Source organism: Cherax quadricarinatus, unplaced genomic scaffold (genome assembly GCF_038502225.1).
Source record: "Cherax quadricarinatus isolate ZL_2023a unplaced genomic scaffold, ASM3850222v1 Contig7, whole genome shotgun sequence".
NCBI classification, from domain to species: domain Eukaryota; kingdom Metazoa; phylum Arthropoda; class Malacostraca; order Decapoda; family Parastacidae; genus Cherax; species Cherax quadricarinatus.
In genome coordinates, this window is record NW_027195033.1 from 71,868 (window position 1) to 91,825 (window position 19,958).

At 42.3% G+C, this 19,958-nt stretch overlaps 1 protein-coding gene across 6 annotated transcripts in view; it reads left to right on the forward strand.

Moving 5' to 3' along the window:
• The window catches only part of LOC128700964 (peptidyl-glycine alpha-amidating monooxygenase B), a 111,816-nt gene that overhangs the window by 61,078 nt on the left and 30,780 nt on the right, over window positions 1-19,958 (forward strand). For 4 of the 6 annotated variants that reach the window (XR_011391001.1, XM_070079717.1, XM_070079719.1 and 1 more), the window contains 5 exons: window positions 3,898-4,029; window positions 4,420-4,592; window positions 6,464-6,670; window positions 9,831-9,946; window positions 12,604-12,700. Coding sequence is in view for 4 of the 6 variants with exons in the window: in XM_070079717.1 (XP_069935818.1) it covers window positions 3,898-4,029; window positions 4,420-4,592; window positions 6,464-6,670; window positions 9,831-9,946; window positions 12,604-12,700 (725 nt within the window). In the remaining 2 variants the exon portion in view is untranslated. Of the gene's footprint in view, window positions 1-3,897; window positions 4,030-4,419; window positions 4,593-6,463; window positions 6,671-9,830; window positions 9,947-12,603; window positions 12,701-13,064; window positions 17,661-19,507; window positions 19,922-19,958 lie in introns of those variants that run through there. The other 2 variants (XR_011391002.1, XM_053794476.2) reach the window with 2 other exon arrangements.

Below are 19,958 nucleotides of genomic sequence, written 5' to 3' on the forward strand. Positions count from 1 at the left end.
GGCAGTGGTAGAGGCAGTGGTAGAGGCAGTGATAGAGGCAGTGGCAGAGACAGTGGTAGAGGCAGTGATAGAGGCAGTGGGTGAGGCAGTGGGTGAGGCAGTGGGTGAGGCAGTGGTAGAGGCAGTGGTAGAGGCAGTGGTAGAGGCAGTGGTAGAGGCAGTGATTGAGGCAGTGGTAGAGGCAGTGGGTGAGGCAGTGGTAGAGGCAGTGGGTGAGGCAGTGGTAGAGGCAGTGGTAGAGGCAGTGGTAGAGGCAGTGGTAGAGGCAGTGGTAGAGGCAGTGGTAGAAGCAGTGGTAGAGGCAGTGATAGAGGCAGTGGTAGAGGCAGTGATAGAAGCAGTGGTAGAGGCAGTGGTAGAGGCCTCACCCACTGCCTCTACCACTTCCTCTATCACTGCCTCTACCACTGCCTCTACCACTGCCTCTATCACTGCCTCTACCACTGCCTCTACCACTGCCTCTACCACTGCCTCTATCACTGCCTCTACCACTGCCTCTATCACTGCCTCTACCACTGCCTCTATCACTGCCTCTACCACTGCCTCTACCACTGCCTCTACCACTGCCTCTATAACTGCCTCTACCACTGCCTCTACCACTGCCTCTATCACTGCCTCTACCACTGCCTCTACCACTACCACTACCACTGCCTCTACCACTGCCTCTACCACTGCCTCTATCACTGCCTCTATCACTGCCTCTATCACTGCCTCTACCACTGCCTCTACCACTGCCTCTATCACTGCCTCTACCACTGCCTCTACCACTGCCTCTATAACTGCCTCTACCACTGCCTCTACCACTGCCTCTACCACTGCCTCTATCACTGCCTCTACCACTGCCTCTATCACTGCCTCTACCACTGCCTCTATCACTGCCTCTACCACTGCCTCTACCACTGCCTCTACCACTGCCTCTACCACTGCCTCTATAACTGCCTCTACCACTGCCTCTACCACTGCCTCTACCACTGCCTCTACCACTGCCTCTATCACTGCCTCTACCACTGCCTCTATCACTGCCTCTACCACTGCCTCTACCACTGCCTCTACCACTGCCTCTATAACTGCCTCTACCACTGCCTCTATCACTGCCTCTACCACTGCCTCTACCACTGCCTCTACCACTGCCTCTACCACTGCCTCTACCACTGCCTCTACCACTGCATCTACCACTGCCTCTACCACTGCCTCTACCACTGCCTCACCCACTGCCTCTATCACTGCCTCTGCCACTGCCTCTACCACTGCCTCTGCCACTGCCTCTACCACTGCCTCTGCCACTGCCTCTACCACTGCCTCTGCCTCTACCACTGCCTCACCCACTGCCTCTATCACTGCCTCTGCCACTGCCTCTACCACTTCCTCTACCACTGCCTCTATCACTGCCTCTACCACTGCCTCTACCACTGCCTCTACCACTGCCTCAACCACTCCAGTCACACTCAATCTACAAGCACCAAACACAATAAATTATTGTTAAATGTTTGGAAGAGCACGGAGACTAATGTTCACTCCAGCATAAACAAAGTCACATTGACGCTGCGTCAACCACTTCCTCCACCACTGCTTCAACCCTCGTATTTTTGTACAATTTCCTTCTTCAATTATATCGTATTATTATTATTATTAGCAGTAGCACAAATGTTTGATTCTTTGCTGTGTTCAAGAGTAAACACATGATGTCACCGTCCAATACCTGTCCGAATAGCCATTCCAATATGCAGTCATGGATGGGTTTACATTATTTATACTGTAGTTTAATAGCAAATAATAAACAAACAAAACACTCACCACACAGTGGAGGGAGGGCTGGCTGCCAGTTGTGGGGGTCGGAGGGAGGGCTGGCTGCCAGTTGTGGGGGTCGGAGGGAGGGCTGGCTGCCAGTTGTGGGGGTCGGAGGGAGGGCTGGCTGCCAGTTGTGGGGGTCGGAGGGAGGGCTGGCTGCCAGTTGTGGGGGTCGGAGGGAGGGCTGGCTGCCAGTTGTGGGGGTCGGAGGGAGGGCTGGCTGCCAGTGGGGGGGGTCAGAGGGAGGGCTGGCTGCCAGTTGTGGGGGTCGGAGGGAGGGCTGGCTGCCAGTTGTGGGGGTCGGAGGGAGGGCTGGCTGCCAGTTGTGGGGGTCGGAGGGAGGGCTGGCTGCCAGTTGTGGGGGTCGGAGGGAGGGCTGGCTGCCAGTTGTGGGGGTCGGAGGGAGGGCTGGCTGCCAGTTGTGGGGGTCGGAGGGAGGGCTGGCTGCCAGTTGTGGGGGTCGGAGGGAGGGCTGGCTGCCAGTTGTGGGGGTCGGAGGGAGGGCTGGCTGCCAGTTGTGGGGGTCGGAGGGAGGGCTGGCTGCCAGTTGTGGGGGTCGGAGGGAGGGTAGTAGGGACTCCTGGCGGTAAACTTAAATATGATTTGGTGGCTGGGAATTTGGCGGTTAGGAATTCGCGAATGTGTGAATCCCGCGAAAGTTGAAAACGCTAATGTTGAGGGAGACCTGTACATTGTCTATTTTCTCTGTTCCACATTCTCATTGTGTTTTTACTGGTTTTTTTTTTTTTTTTTTTTTTTTTTTTTTTTTTGCCATTTTTCGCTCTAACATTGCATATGGAAAGGGCAACCACCACCATATTTTAAGTACAGTGGACCCCCGGTTAACGATATTTTTTCACTCCAGAAGTATGTTCAGGTGCCAGTACTGACCGAATTTGTTCCCATAAGGAATATTGTGAAGTAGATTAGTCCATTTCAGACCCCCAAACATACACGTACAAACGCACTTACATAAATACACTTACATAATTGGTCGCATTCGGAGGTGATCGTTATGCGGGGGTCCACTGTATTATATATTCTTCTTTCAACACACCGGCCATATCCCACCAAGGCGGGGTGGCTCAAAAAGAAAAACGAAAGTTTCTCTTTTAAATTTAGTAATTTATAAGGGAGAAGGGGTTACTAGCGCCTTGCTCCTGGCATTTTAGTCGCCTCTTACGACACGCATGGCTTACGGAGGAAGAATTCTGTTCCACTTCCCCATGGAGAGTATTATATGTACTGTGTATTTACTTCATCTTTTTATCTGTTTTTTAGGCCTAGCTGTATTGAGCACTTAATATATGATAGTGTAAACACATCAGCGTTTTAGAAGCATTCCGTAATGAAAAAACACACTTCTTCACCCGCCAGCGATTTTCACTTACTGTATTGGGGTTTGCAACCCCATACACTAAATAATTGAGTAAATAATTACTCGCACTGAGTAAATAAACAGCGAAGAACAGGTGTTGATAAGTTACAGTTTTATAACTGCAGTGTAGGCACACCTCTGGCAAGACAGTGGTGGAGTGAGTGATGATGAAAGGGTTTCCTCTTTTTTTGGGTCACCCTGCCTTGGTGGGAAACAGCCAGTGTGTTAATAAAAACGTAAACATAGCAGTATTGAAAAGTCAATAAATGAATACAAGTTAGGGTCTTGCTGCTGTCATGCTGGGTAATTATTGTAAGTCTCATCTACTGTGTTATCAATTTGTCAAGTTCCGTTAACACTTCCGCTCGGTTCTGATGTTTTGGTGAATTCCTTATAACTTACATCTTATCAGTTTTTTTTTTTAGATTTCCTGTCAATGACTCACAAAATCGTAATGGCACAATTACAAAAAACCCATGGAACTAGCGGGGATTGAACCTTATAGCTGTGATGATCAGTATTGTTGGCTTACATTAGGCTTAGGCTTGCCCGAAATGCTCTGCATAATCATGGGCTTATGGCTTCAACTTAAGAACACATTGAGAATCTTACATATTGCGTATATTATTATTATACACTATATGGAAAATTCCTAACGTGTTCGTAGGCTGAGGAATTACTATAAGCACGAGGCTTATGATGTCTGCTGTTAATTCTGCCTTAATCGACAGTTTCTTCATGCCGCACGGATTAACCCTGGACAAGGAAGACAATATATGGGTAACGGACGTTGGATTGCACCAGGTGTTTAAGTTCCCGGCTGGTTATGGTCATGGACAACCTCTCCTAACACTTGGAACAAGGTTAGTGTACAAGTACAACCTCTCTGAACACTTGGAACAAAGTTAGTGAACAGTATTTTTTAGAAAGAAAGAAAGGGAGGGATTTAGTTTCTGTATTTTGAGAAACTAGTTAGCAGGACTTGAGTCCTGGAGGTGGGACGCACAGTGCCTGTACTCTAGACGACATGCAGGAGTGTTGCACCTCTGAGGGTCATGGCGAGACAGTGACTGAATGAATAACAGTTCCAGTGTTTCTTCTTTTTTTCAGTTCAGCCCACCTCGGCAGGCAATGCGTCACAGATCAGTTATGAATGAGCTATATAGGCTAAGTATAGGTCAGTAGGCCTACTGTAGTCTTCAGACACGTCCTTAAAAACATAGACTAATCTATTCATGATTTTTATTTTTCAGATTCGAATCCGGAAGCGACAACACTCACTTCTGCAAGCCAACCGGGGTTGCTGTCTTGCAGAGCGGAGAATTCTTCATCTCCGACGGCTACTGCAACTCTCGAGTACTCAAATTTTCTGCTGACGGGAAACTTCTGTTCCAGTTTGGAAAGTCCAGTGGCAGCGGTCTAGGAGGTATGTCATCACCTTGAAAAAATGTATTTTGCACCATACAAGACACTTTTTATTCAGAATCTGACCCTCGGAATTGCCCGAGTCCTTCACAGTGAAGATCAAGATTGGGGTCAAGGTTAGGGGGTCAAACTTGAGATCTACGAATAATTCTGTTTAACGAAAAAGGACAATTTAAAACAAATAATAAATGGGGGCCTGGTGGCCTGCGAAGTTCCTTCCATCATCTCCCACATCCTGTGTGTGTGTCAGGTTTATATATGTGTATGTCTATGTCTATGTGTGTCAGGTGTATATATATGTGTGCTTGTGTGTCGTGTGTGTGGGTGTGTCAGATATACAGTGGACCCCCGCTTAACGATCACCTCCAAATGCGACCAATTATGTAAGTGTATTTATGTAAGTGCGTTTGTACGTGTATGTTTGGGGGTCTGAAATGGACTAATCTACTTCACAATATTCCTTATGGGAAAAAATTCGGTCAGTACTGGCACCTGAACATACTACTGAAATGAAAAAAGTTCGTTAACCGGGGGTCCACTGTACTTCCCATCTCCAGGACTCAAGTCCGGCCTGCCGGTTTCTCTGAATCTCTTCATGAATGTTACTTTGCTCACACTCCAACAGCACGTCAAGTCCTAAAAACCATGTGTGAAGCGTGGCTAAAGCTCCCGCTTCACACACGGAGGGCCCGGGTTCGATTCCCGGCTGGTGAAAACATTTCGACACATTTCCTTACACCTGTTGTCCTGTTCACCTAGCAGCAAATAGGTACCTGGGTGTTAGTCGACTGGTGTGGGTCGCATCCTGGGGGACAAGATTAAGGACCCCAATGGAAATAAGTTACAGTCCTCGATGACGCACTGGCTTTCTTGGGTTATCCTGGGTGGCTAACCCTCCGGGGTTAAAAATCCGAACAAAATCTTATCTTATGAGGGTTATATTTCATGGCGTATTCAGGGTGAGCTCTATATGATGGTGCGTCTTATATGATGGTGCATTTTATATGCCATTAAATATATGTTTTTCATTTAAATCTGAAGAGGACCCCAGGAGGGGGTACAAATACAGGTGCTCCTTGAACTATGATGGGGTCAGGTGGTCCTTGAACTGTGATGGGGTCAGGTGGTCCTTGAACTATGATGGGGTCAGGTGGTCCTTGAACTATGATGGGGTCAGGTGGTCCTTGAACTATGATGGGGTCAGGTGGTCCTTGAACTATGATGGGGTCAGGTTCACCAAATTTTTACACTTCTTTGTAAATATATTATGCTAAAAGAAATTTGTTATTGCTATACACTGTTTCTATGAAAGCTGCTATATTGGGAGAATATTTCAGGCAAACTTAGGACTAACTTAAGATCTATTAGACAATAGCTGACAATAGCTATACAGTGGCACCTTGAGTTATGAACTTAATTCGTTCCAGAAGGCTGTTCGAGTGCCATTATTGAACACATTTGTTCCCATAAGGAATAATATAAGTTAGATTAGCCTGTTTCAAACCCACAAAAATGCACTTACAAAAGTGTTGCAGTGGTACCTTGAGTTTCGAAGAACTTCATTAGGAATTTTATGTTCACAGTTATTTGGGTGAGTGTAAGTGTAAATTAGGGGGGAATCACAGATAACAAGAGTCAGACTATATTGTTTTGGATGTTTTCGTGATACAAAAAAAGAGAACTAAGTGGTTTTCATTTGGTTAGCTGAAGATGGGGTGTGTTAGGGGGATAAGACGATCTTTAACGGTAGTTTTGAAAAAATCTTGGTTGAATCTGCGGTTCTTGAGTTTTCAGGCGGAAGTTCCAGATTTTTGGCTCTTTTATGTACATTGAAGTAGTAGTAACAGTAATTATAATAATAATTTAACACAGGTTTAAGACTGGGTACGGCGACGCCAGGGACCTTCAGTATCCCTCACGCACTGACGCTGGCTGACAACGACAAGGAGGTGTGTGTGGCTGACCGTGAGAATGGACGAGTCCAGTGCTTCGCCGCGGCCAGCGGAAAGTTTGTCAGGCTGTTCCAGTACGACGACTGGGGCAGCCGTTTGTTTTCAGCTGCATACACTCCGGCGTTTGGTAAATATTACAGTATTTTGTATTTTCTATATACAGCCCAGCATTTAGTAAATATTAAAATTTTAACCTTATGACTGTTTTGGTCGTATATATATACGTCTTACGAACCACCGTGTTTGACGTATATACACTCAAAAATTCTCGCTGCTTTAAATCGAACAGGAGAAAGCTGGTAGGCCCACATGTGAGCGAATGGGTCTGTGGTCAGTGTGCACCATATAAAACAAATCCTGCAGCACGCAGTGCATAATGAGAAAAAAAAACTGACTGTGTTTTTGGATTAAAACGCTGAATTTGTGGTGTATTTTCATATAGTATTTATGGTTGTATTCTCGTTTTCTTGGACTCATTTGATAGAATGGAAAACATATTATAGAAATAGAGGTGATTTTGATTGATTTTAGTATAAAAAGAACCTGGAAATGGAGCTCAAAGTAGGGGAAATGTTTGATTTTTGCCAATGTTCAAAAGTAAACAAATGATGTCATTGTCCAATAAATGTCCAACTAGCCATTCTAATATGCAGTCATGAATGGGTTGATGTTATTTATACAATTATTACAGTATTGCAGTAGTCTGCATAATAGTAAATCTATTTTTTGTTTGAATAAAAATTCAAAATAGAAAGCAAGAGTAATATCAGAGGGGCCTGGAGATGTGACTGATAAACAAAGAAAATGTTATTTTAGAGCCAGGAATGTCTGCATTGTTCATTCTGGACCTTATTTTGAAATTGTCATATTTTTTAATTTGCATGAAATTGGCCAAATTGCAAATTTCTGACCACGTTATTGGGTAGTTGAAATTGGTAAATGGGCAGTTTCTTGTGCCTAATTGATAGAACAAATGGAGTTCTATAGAAATAGCTATGAGTTTGGTCGACTGGAACAATGGAATTAGCTGAAAATAGTGCTCAAAATGCGCGAAATCGCCAATTTGTAAATATCGCCGAGGTCTCTAACTTCACAAAGTAATTCCATAAGTCTTCCATCAAATTTTGTTCTTTTGGTGTCATTACCATCGGGAAAAGATTCTCTATCATTTCATAAGAAAAAATAATTTTTTCTTCTTTTTTTTTTTTCAAAAATTTCTCGACACTAGAAGACACCTCAGGATTTGGGGTTGTGACAGTCAAAGGGTTAAATAAATCTGAATTCAATTGTTAAGCACAGTATTATCGAAGCGCTCTAAACCAAAGCGCCTTATTAACGAGGTACACACATGTGCAAACAACCCGTGCATGGGAGATGACGTTTTACTCCAACTTGGACCACTAACTGGTCACACCATTAATGGTACAAGTTGGATCAAAATGTCGGTTATTTACGTATTGTTCCAGTTATTTTATTGTACTTTTTTATTCTTCATAGATTGATAATTGTTCCATAGGGCCACATGGAGGCCATTCTTCATAGATTGATAATTGTTCCATAGAGCCACATGGAGGCCATTCTTCATAGATTGATAATTGTTCCATAGGGCCACATGGAGGCCATTCTTCATAGATTGATAATTGTTCCATAGGACCACATGGAGGCCATTCTTCATAGATTGATAATTGTTCCATAGGGCCACATAGAGGCCATTCTTCATAGATTGATAATTGTTCCATAGGGCCACATGGAGGCCATTCTTCATAGATTGATAATTGTTCCATAGGGCCACATGGAGGCCATTCTTCATAGATTGATAATTGTTCCATAGGGCCACATGGAGGCCATTCTTCATAGATTGATAATTGTTCCATAGGGCCACATGGAGGCCATTCTTCATAGATTGATAATTGTTCCATAGGGCCACATGGAGGCCATTCTTCATAGATTGATAATTGTTCCATAGGGCCACATGGAGGCCATTCTTCATAGATTGATAATTGTTCCATAGGGCCACATAGAGGCCATTCTTCATAGATTGATAATTGTTCCATAGGGCCACATGGAGGCCATTCTTCATAGATTGATAATTGTTCCATAGGGCCACATGGAGGCCATTCTTCATAGATTGATAATTGTTCCATAGGGCCACATGGAGGCCATTCTTCATGGATTGATAATTGTTCCATAGGGCCACATGGAGGCCATTCTTCATAGATTGATAATTGTTCCATAGGGCCACATGGAGGCCATTCTTCATAGATTGATAATTGTTCCATAGGGCCACATGGAGGCCATTCTTCATAGATTGATAATTGTTCCATAGGGCCACATGGAGGCCATTCTTCATAGATTGATAATTGTTCCATAGGGCCACATGGAGGCCATTTTTAATAGATTGATAATTGTTCCAGAGGGCCACATGGAGGCCATTCTTAATAGATTGATAATTGTTCCATAGGGCCACATGGAGGCCATTCTTCATAGATTAATAATTGTTCCATAGGGCCACATGGAGGCCATTCTTAATAGATTGATAATTGTTCCATAGGGCCACATGGAGGCCATTCTTAATAGATTGATAATTGTTCCATAGGGCCACATGGAGGCCATTCTTCATAGATTAATAATTGTTCCATAGGGCCACATGGAGGCCATTCTTAATAGATTGATAATTGTTCCATAGGGCCACATGGAGGCCATTCTTAATAGATTGATAACTGTTCCATAGGGCCACATGGAGGCCATTCTTCATAGATTGATAATTGTTCCATAGGGCCACATGGAGGCCATTCTTAATAGATTGATAATTGTTCCATAGGGCCACATGGAGGCCATTCTTAATAGATTGATAATTGTTCCATAGGGCCACATGGAGGCCATTCTTAATAGATTGATAATTGTTCCATAGGGCCACATGGAGGCCATTCTTAATAGTTTGATAATTGTTCCATAGGGCCACATGGAGGCCATTCTTAATAGATTGATAATTGTTCCATAGGGCCACATGGAGGCCATTCTTAATAGATTGATAATTGTTCCATAGGGCCACATGGAAGCCATTCCCCAGCCTGTGTGTGGCCCTACGGGCTTAGCGCTTCCTTGGAGAAATTTTTTTGTCAACCTGATGATAGTATCCCAAAGAAAAAAATGAATTCACCATCCTTCACTCCACTGCTCACTTTCCATTAATGTTTTTTATGAGTAATTATTATAATTGTTTAAAAAATACATTGTTTGAATTGATATAATTATAGAATTATACAATAATTGAATTATATTTGCAGGTGGGAGATTATTCGCCGTCAACGGACCCCAAATGTTTGGAAGTCACCAAATTTCCGTCTTCGAGGTGGATTATAATTCAGCGAAACTCCTAGGCTCATTTAGCCCTAACAAGCAGGTAAGATAAGGCTCGTTTAGCCCTAACAACCAGGTATGATAAGGCTCAATTTCATACATTTTAAACTGCCATATTCAGCCAAGCCTACAATTAGTGCCAATAACACATCCTGGGAGATAGTCGCACTATTCGCATGCATATTTTTTTTTTTTTTATATGATTTGAAGAGTTTGGGGGGAACTAGCATTAATTAATTTTGCGCTAAATTAAATTACTGTATGATTTAGTAATGTTAATAGAGACATGTCAGCAGATGGGTCTACCAAAGATGAGGTGAATCACAGAATTGACGTGGGGGAAAAAGATGAGTGGTGCACTGAGGAGTCTGTGGAGACAATAAACTTTATCCATGGAAGCAGAAGGGAATGTGTGAGAGTTTAGTTATACCAGCACTCTTATATGGGTGTGAAACATGGGTGGTGAATGTTGCAACAAGGAGAAGGCTGGAGGCAGTGGAGGAGAAGGCTGGAGGCAGTGGAGGAGAAGGCTGGAGGCAGTGGAGGAGAAGGCTGGAGGCAGTGGAGGAGAAGGCTGGAGGCAGTGGAGGAGAAGGCTGGAGGCAGTGGAGGAGAAGGCTGGAGGCAGTGGAGGAGGAGGCTGGAGGCAGTGTAGATGTCATGTCTGAGGGCAGTGTGTTGTGTGAACATAATGTGGAGAATCTGTAATTTGGAGATTAGGAGGAGGCATGAGATTACTAAATGTATTGTCCAGAGGGCTGAGGAGGGGTTATTGAGGTGGTGCTGAGAAGGGGTTGTTGAGGTGGTGCTGAGAAGGGGTTGTTGAGGTGGTGCTGAGAAGTGGTTGTGGAGGTGATGCTAAGGAAGGGTTGTTGAGGTGGTACTGAGGAGAGAGTTGTTGAGGTGGTGCTGAGGAGAGGGTTGTTGAGGTGGTGCTGAGGAAGGGTTGTTGAGGTGGTTCGGACATGTAGAGAGGATGGAACAAAATAGAATGACTTCGAGAATGTATAAATCTGTAGTGAAGGGAAAGCAGAGTAAGGGTCAGCCTAGGAAAGGTTGCAGGGAGGGGGTAAAGGTTTTGTGTGTGAGGGGCTTGGACTTCCAGCAGATCAAAACAGGAGTCTTCTTGCCACCTCCATAGTTAAGAACGATAATAAATTTGTTGAGTTAGGCATGAGAATTAGCAACTGGGCGTCTACACTGCAAACTGAATTGTTTGCAATCCTAATGGCGCTAAAGCTAACCTATGACACTGAGCTTGACTCTATCATCATTACTGATTCTATGTCATCATTGAAGGCTCTTGACTCATATAATGACTCCAACAACATGCTCATTGGAGAAGCCAGGTATAGATACTCAAAAATTAGGGACAAAGGAATTAATGTACAATTGCTATGGATCCCATCACACATTGGATTACTCCTTCATGATAAAGTTGATATGTTAGCCAAGAAGAGTATCCAGAAGGAGAATGTAGAATATAACTTTGGTATAACTGTGTCTAGCATTAGGAATAATATTAGGAGAGAAGTAAATAATGAAAATGATTGTTATAGGAATGCAGTTAGAAGCCTGAGTAGATCTATAACCCACTATGATAACATGAACGTAGATAAGTATGTTTATGGAGCAACTTGCAATGTGAACACTGACTGATGTTGTAGTGGCCAGGCTTAGGCTTGGTTACAAGTACTGACTGATGTTGTAGTGACCAGGCTTAAGCTTGGTTACAAGTACTGACTGATGTTGTAGTGGCCAGACTTAGGCTTGGTTACAAGTACTGGCAGATGTTGTAGTGGCCAGACTTAGGCTTGGTTACAAGTACTTCTGGCAGTTTGGGAGACACACAGATGATGATCAAACTAAATGTAAATTATGTGATCAGACATATGGTCACTGTCTTGAACACTATGTGCTTAATTGTCCACTTATTGAGGAATACAGAGACAGACAGTATAATAACCTATGTGACATGTCAAGATATCTTATTAATGAAAATAAGATACCAGATATACTAAGCAAATTTCCTAAATTTGCTTGTAACAGATAAGTGAACTATAGATCTGTAGATATAAACTCATATGTGCACCTGTTAACCCTTTTGGGGCCTAGTTCCTAGGCCTATTGTGTATCCATATGCTCTCACGCTACCGTCCACAGGATGGATATGGGGTGCACAATAAACTAGCCACTTCGGTGACAAAATCTAAATCTAAATCTAAGTCTTCCAGCAAGCATACATGAATGTGTTAGATAGGATTGAATGGAGACAGATGGTTTTTTTAGGACTTGATGTGCTGTTGGAGTGTGAGCAAGGTAACATTTATGAAGGGATTCATGGAAGTTGGCAGGCCAGACTTGAATCCTGGAGATGGGAAGTACAGTGCCTGCACTCTGAAGGAGTGGTGTTGATGTTACAGTATTTTAACTAGCAAGACAGTAATGGAGTGAATGATGATGAGAGGGTTTCGTGTTTTTTGGGTCACCGTACCTTGTTGGTAAACGACTGAGTTGTTAAAAAAATAATCACAGTTGTAGTAACTGTAATGACATCACTGTATGCTCCAGGGTTTCAGTAATGGCATCACTGTATGCTCCAGGGTTTCAGTAATGACATCACTGTATGCTCCAGGATTTCAGTAATGGCATCACTGTATGCTCCAGGGGTTTCATTAATGACATTGCTGTATATTTCAGGGCTTCAGTAACCCTCATGACATCGCTGTATCTGCTGACGGCTATGACATCTATGTGGTGGAGATCGGACCTAACAAACTCTGGAAATTCAGCCTGGGTGAGTTGTGACAACTTTTCCCTTGTTGCTTGTAGTGTCCAGTTTGTTGGTGACATTGTAATGTTCTTGCTAGAAGACTGTTGATTGATTAATAAGATACCTGAACTGACTAATAGACCAAGCTGTGAAAAATTACAGCAACTGATAGACTACATTATTGAATAGACTTAACAGTTGCACCAGGCTATTATAGATCATAGCTGACTAATAGACCTGGCTATTATAGACCATATTCACTAATAGACTAAGCTACTATAGAACATAGATGACAGGTAAGTACAGTACAGATAAAAATAATTTCTTCTGCATATATAGAACCTCAGAGGTCAGAGTGTGTGATGCGTCTGTCTTGTTTCTGTCCCAGATGAAAGTTCTCCTCCGACAACCACAACACAAAAGCCCAACCTGATTCGTCGCATCTCCAACTTTTTCTCGCTCATTCTTTCATAAACACATCTGTGGTGCAGTTGTACCCTGGTAGTGGACCGTGGTACAGTTGTTGGAATATGATACAGTAGATTTATCCAGTAACGCACTATACAGGTGGTTGTCAACTTACGATAGGGTTGTGTTCTGACGAACTTATTGTAAGTTGAATATATCGCAAATTGAAAATATCTTAAGTCGAATATGAATACGACATGCTAAATAAATGAGTCGGTAAATAACTACTGTAACTGAATAAGTGAATAAACAAATATTGACTGTAACTAACTAAATACCAGTATTGAAAAGTCAGTAAATGAATACAAGTTAGGGACTTGTTACCTTCATGTTGGGTAATTATCTTGAGTTTCATCTCCAAAGTAACTGCTTCTGTACCATCGTAAAGTCGAACCATCATAAGTCAAACCATGGTAAGTTGAGGACCACCTGTATACAGGACCGCCTGTATGACTGTATACACTTGTATACAGTCACTTGTCTCATAAAGCGACTCTATATAGAGCAGTTATTTGTAGACGCAATTGTGTAAGTGCATCAAAAACTTAACCCATCCAGGGTCCGGACTCCTGATCTAAAACTTAGTCTTGGAGTCCAAAAATTATCACCCCCCACCCCCCAAGGAAAAAAAAATTCATACGAAATTGGTAAAGAATCTTTTTGCAAAGGTAGCGACACCAAAACACAAAATTTGATGGAAAACTTGCGAAATTACGCTGGTGCGAACTGAGCAGTCTCAGCGCAGTTTATGCACTGGCAATTTTCCCCACTTTAAGATCAATTTAATTGTTCCAGTCAACCAAATTCTTTGCTATTTCGCTGGTACGTCTTCCGTACTGTCACTTGAGCACCAGAAACTGCCCATTCAGCTGTTTCAACTACATAGTGTACGGCTGTGGCTGTTGTCACTTATTTGAGGGTTATGGCTTCTATCATTGTAGGGTTATGTCTGTTGTTATTACTGTTATTGTAGGGTTATGTCTGTTGTTATTACTGTTATTGTAGGGTTATGTCTTGTTATTACTGTTATTATAGTTATGTCTGTTATCACTGTTAGTTATGTCTGTTATCACTGTTAGTTATGTCTGTTATCACTTTTATGTCTGTTATCACTGTTAGCTGTCTGTAATCACTCTTAGTTATGTCTGTTATCACTGTTAGTTATGTCTGTTATTACTGTTAGTTATGTCTGTTATTACTGTTAGTTATGTCTGTTATTACTGTTAGTTATGTCTGTTATTACTGTTAGTTATGACTGTTATTACTGTTATTGTAGGGTTATGACTGTTATTACTGTTAGTTATGACTGTTGTTATTACTGTTATTGTAGGGTTATGACTGTTGTTACTGTTAGTTATGACTGTTGTTATTACTGTTATTGTAGGGTTATGACTGTTGTTACTGTTAGTTATGACTGTTGTTATTACTGTTATTGTAGGGTTATGACTGTTGTTATCACTGTTATTTTAGTTATGACTTGTTATCACTGTTATTTTAGTGACTTGTTATCAGTTTTAGGCTTTAGTTCGTAGTTTTCAACTGTTGTTAACATTTAAGCTGTTTTTGTTAATATAACACAGTGAGCTCTCTTCAAAAGCTCTACGTAAGGCCGTATTTTTGGTTAATGAGACTGAAAAAGTCCGTCCGAAATTGAATAGCGGACAGGAAGGCCTCGTGGCTCGTGTTGTTCAATTTCCGGCGAACATTGTTAATCGCATTTGCGGAAATGGTCGTATAGCGGAGCTTTATAAGAGACGCCACTGTATACCTTGTTAAGCTTACTGCATTGTGTCTGTTAAGCTTACTGCATTTGTTAAGCTTACTGTATTTGTTAAGCTTACTGCATTTATTAAGCTTACTGTATTTGTTAAGCTTACTGCATTTGTTAAGCTTACTATATTTGTTAAGCTTACTATATTTGTTAAGCTTATTGTATTTGTTAAGCTTATTGTTATTTGTTAAGCTTACTGTATTTGTTAAGCTTCAAGTATTTGTTAGCTTACTGTATTTGTTAAGCTTACTGTATTTGTTAAGGTTATTGTATTTGTTAAGCTTACTGTATTTAAGCTTATTGTATTTGTTAAGCTAACTGTATTTGTTAAGCTTACTGTATTTAAGCTTATTGTATTTGTTAAGCTTACTGTATTTGTTAAGCTTACTGTATTTGTTAAGCTTACTGTATTTGTTAACCTTACTGTATTCTGCTTGTATTTTTCGTTGTATCAATAATTTCAAAATATTTACATTTGTTTTATTTTGCACATGTTTGTACATGTTTGCACATGTTTGCACATGTTTGTACATGTTTGTACATGCTTGTAGTTCGTCTTCAATTTTGATGATAAATTCATTGTTGTATCTCATTGTCCCGTGAGATGAGACGTTTCTCATGTACAGTCACTTCTCTTATATAGTTCTTCTATGTACAGTCAGTCCTTTTAAAAAGTTCCACTATATACAGTCACTTCTCTTATGCAGTTCCACTATATACAGTCATTCTTTTAAAAAGTTCCACTATATACAGACACTTCTCTTATGCAGTTCCACTATATACAGTCAGTTCTTTTAAAAAGTTCCACTATATACAGTCACTTCTCTTATGCAGTTCCACTATATACAGTCATTCTTTTAAAAAGTTCCACTATATACAGACACTTCTCTTATGCAGTTCCACTATATACAGTCAGTTCTTTTAAAAAGTTCCACTATATACAGTCACTTCTCTTATGCAGTTCCACTATATACCTGGAGAGAGTTCCGGGGGTCAACGCCCCCGCGGCCCGGTCTGTGACCAGGCCTCCTTAGATCAGTGTCCCAGGATGCGACCCACACCAGTCGACTAACACCCAGGTACCCATTTTACTGATGGGAAACATAGACAACAGGTGGAAAGAAACACGTCCAATGTTTCTACTCTGGCTGGGAATCGAACCCAGGCCCTCGCCGTGTGAAGCGAGAGCGTTAACCACCAGGCCACCAGAGCCAGTCAGTTCTCTTATACAGTTCCACTATATACAGACACTTCTCTTATACAGTTCCACTATATACAGTCAGTTCTTTTAAAAAGTTCCACTAGTACAGTAGAACCTCCATATCCGCGGATTCGGTTTCCGTGGTTCACCGCGGCCAAAAAATAAGCCTCAACTTTGCTTAATAACGGCATCAGAGGACAACGGTAGTGATGGTGGGAGTTGTTTTGAGGCTGAGAGAAGCCGTCAAGTGCTGCCCAGCACTGGACAAGTGATAATTCTCCACTTATTGTGCGTAATTTATCAATTAGACTTTATCGTAGGTTGATACAGTCTTGGTACAGTCTTGATACTGTCCTGATACAGTCTTGATGCAGTCTTGATACAGTCTTGATACAGTCTTGATACAGATTTAGACACACATACAACATCTGGGTATCATTATTGTAGATGTTTCACCATCCAGTGGCTTTATCAATACAGATTCTAGGACATAATTTGAAGACAGAAGAACTGTATACAAAAGATGAGGTAAACAGTCCCTCAGTCTTGGTGTTGGTGTGAAGACCACCGTAGTTGTAGAGATTCTGGAGCAGAGACGAGGAGACTGGCGCTCATATACTAATCTTCATCTTGTCGGTATTGTATACCGTTCTTGCACAACTTGTCAGACACTGCAACATAATGGAATCTTGGTTCAGAGGACATCTACAAGACCTTCTTCACAGCTACTACAACTTACCCATCTCTTTGGGTAGGACCTACTTCCACTGGGGAATCCCGCCTACCAGTGACTATGCCCTCATCTGCTACCCATCCCCTTTCCACCTGATGATTAGTATATAAGCGCCAGCCTCGTTGCCTCTGCTCCAGAATCTACGGTGGTCTCCACGCCAACACCAAGGCCGAGGGACTAATTATCTCATCTTTTGTATATGGTTCTACAGTCCTAGAAGCTGTACTGATAAAGCCACTGGATGGCAAAATGTCTAAAATCAAGATACCCAGATGTTGTACATGTGTCTAAATCTTCATCTTGTCAGTATTGTTTATCATGCATGTACGACAGTCGAGATACAGTCCTGATACAGTCTAGACACAGTCTTCATATATGTAAATGAAAACGACTTCTATATAGATTTCGCTACTGTCCATGGTTTTGGGCATCCATGGTACGTCTTGGAAGGTATCCCTAGAGGATACCAGGGTACTACTGTATACCAGGGTACTACTGTATGCCAGGGTACTACTGTATGCCAGGGCACTACTATATACTAGGGCACTACTATATACCAGGGTACTACTGTATACCAGGGTACTACTGTATACCAGGGTACTACTGTATAGCAGGGTACTGCTGTATACCAGGGCACTACTGTATGCCAGGGTACTACTGTATAGCAGGGTACTGCTGTATACCAGGGTACTACTGTATGCCAGGGTACTACTGTATACCAGGGTACTATTGTATACCAAGGTACTACTGTATACCAGGGTACTATTGTATACCAAGGTACTACTATATACCAGGGTACTACTATATACCAGGGTACTACTATATACCAGGGTACTACTGTATGCCAGGGCACTACTATATACCAGGGTACTACTATATACCAGGGTACTACTGTATACCAGGATACTACTGTATAGCAGGGTACTGCTGTATACCAGGGCACTACTGTATGCCAGGGTACTACTGTATAGCAGGGTACTGCTGTATACCAGGGTACTACTGTATGCCAGGGTACTACTGTATACCAGGGTACTACTGTATACCAGGGTACTACTGTATACCATGGTACTGTATACCAGGGTACTACTGTATACCAGGGTACTACTGTATACCAGGGTACTACTGTATACCAGGGTACTACTGTATACCAGGGTACTACTGTATACCAGGGTACTACTGTATACCATGGTACTGTATACCAGGGTACTACTATATACCAGGGTACTGCTGTATACCAGGGTACTGCTGTATACCAGGGCACTACTGTATGCCAGGGTACTACTGTATAGCAGGGTACTGCTGTATACCAGGGTACTACTGTATGCCAGGGTACTACTGTATACCAGGGTACTACTGTATACCAGGGTACTACTGTATACCATGGTACTGTATACCAGGGTACTACTGTATACCAGGGTACTACTGTATACCAGGGTACTACTGTATACCAAGGTACTACTGTATGCCAGGGCACTACTATATACCAGGATACTACTGTATAGCAGGGTACTACTGTATACCAGGGTACTGCTGTATACCAGGGTACTGCTGTATACCAGGGCACTACTGTATACCAGGGTACTACTGTATACCAGGGTACTACTGTATAGCAGGGTACTACTGTATACCAGGGTACTACTGTATACCAGGGTACTACTGTATACCAGGGTACTACTGTATACCAGGGTACTACTGTATACCAGGGTACTACTGTATACCAGGGTACTACTGTATACCATGGTACTGTATACCAGGGTACTACTGTATACCATGGTACTGTATACCAGGGTACTACTGTATACCAGGGTACTACTGTATACCATGGTACTGTATACCAGGGTACTGCTGTATACCATGGTACTGTATACCAGGGTACTACTGTATACCAGGGTACTACTGTATACCATGGTACTGTATACCAGGGTACTACTGTATACCATGGTACTGTATACCAGGGTACTACTGTATAGCAGGGTACTACTGTATACCAGGGTACTACTGTATACCAGGGCACTACTGTATACCATGGTACTGTATACCATGGTACTGTATACCATGGTACTGTATACCAGGGTACTACTGTATATACAAAACCACAGACTTTATAAAGGAGCTGTATGAGAGAGTTCACTGTATACATTTTCTTTATCCAAGTCAAACTATTATATAATTTTGCACTAATATTTTCTATATATAAATATTTTTTGAGGTTGAAAATTCCATAAATCACATATTTTTTTTTAATTTCTTGTTGTGGTTGAAGGAAAATTGAGGTCTGAGGTCCACCGCGTCGGATTTATTCAACCGATACTCTAATGGACATTTGGCAACTTCTCTCTTATAGATGTTTCAATTTGAGTCAAGTGTTAAACCCTAATGGGACAGGTGGAAGACAAGAATAGCACAAAGTCCTTGGATTAAGAGCACTTTAAGGTACCACCCTTAACTCTTAAACTGTCCAAACGTAATTCTACGTTCACGTGTGTAGCGCTCTGAACATAGATCTACGTTCGATTTTACATGCTTTCATACGTAAAAAACATAGATCTACATTCTGAGCGCTACGCACGTGATCATTGATCTACATTTGGATAGTTTAATAGTTAAAGAGTATAGCAACGGCGAGAGCGGTGGTTGATGTGGAAACGCGTCCCGCAGCAACTTGACAAACAATGGACAAGTGGATTGAATCATCACGCATTCAACCAATGGATGGACTCGATCATCACACAGTTGACGAATGGACGGAATCATCATCACACAGTCAACCAGTGGACGGACTCAATCATCACACAGTCGACCAATGGACGGACTCAGTCATCACACAGTTGACCAGTCTACGAACTCAATCATCACACAGTCAACCAGTGGACAGACTCGGTCATCACACAGTCAACCAGTGGACAGACTCGGTCATCACACAGTTGACCAGTCTACGAACTCAATCATCACACAGTCAACCAGTGGACAGACTTGGTCATCACACAGTCGACCAATGGACAGACTCGGTCATCACACAGTCGACCAGTGGACGAACTTAATCATCACACAGTCGACTTGTTTGTTGGACATGTTAGTATATATGTGTACCTTCTGCCTTATTTAACAA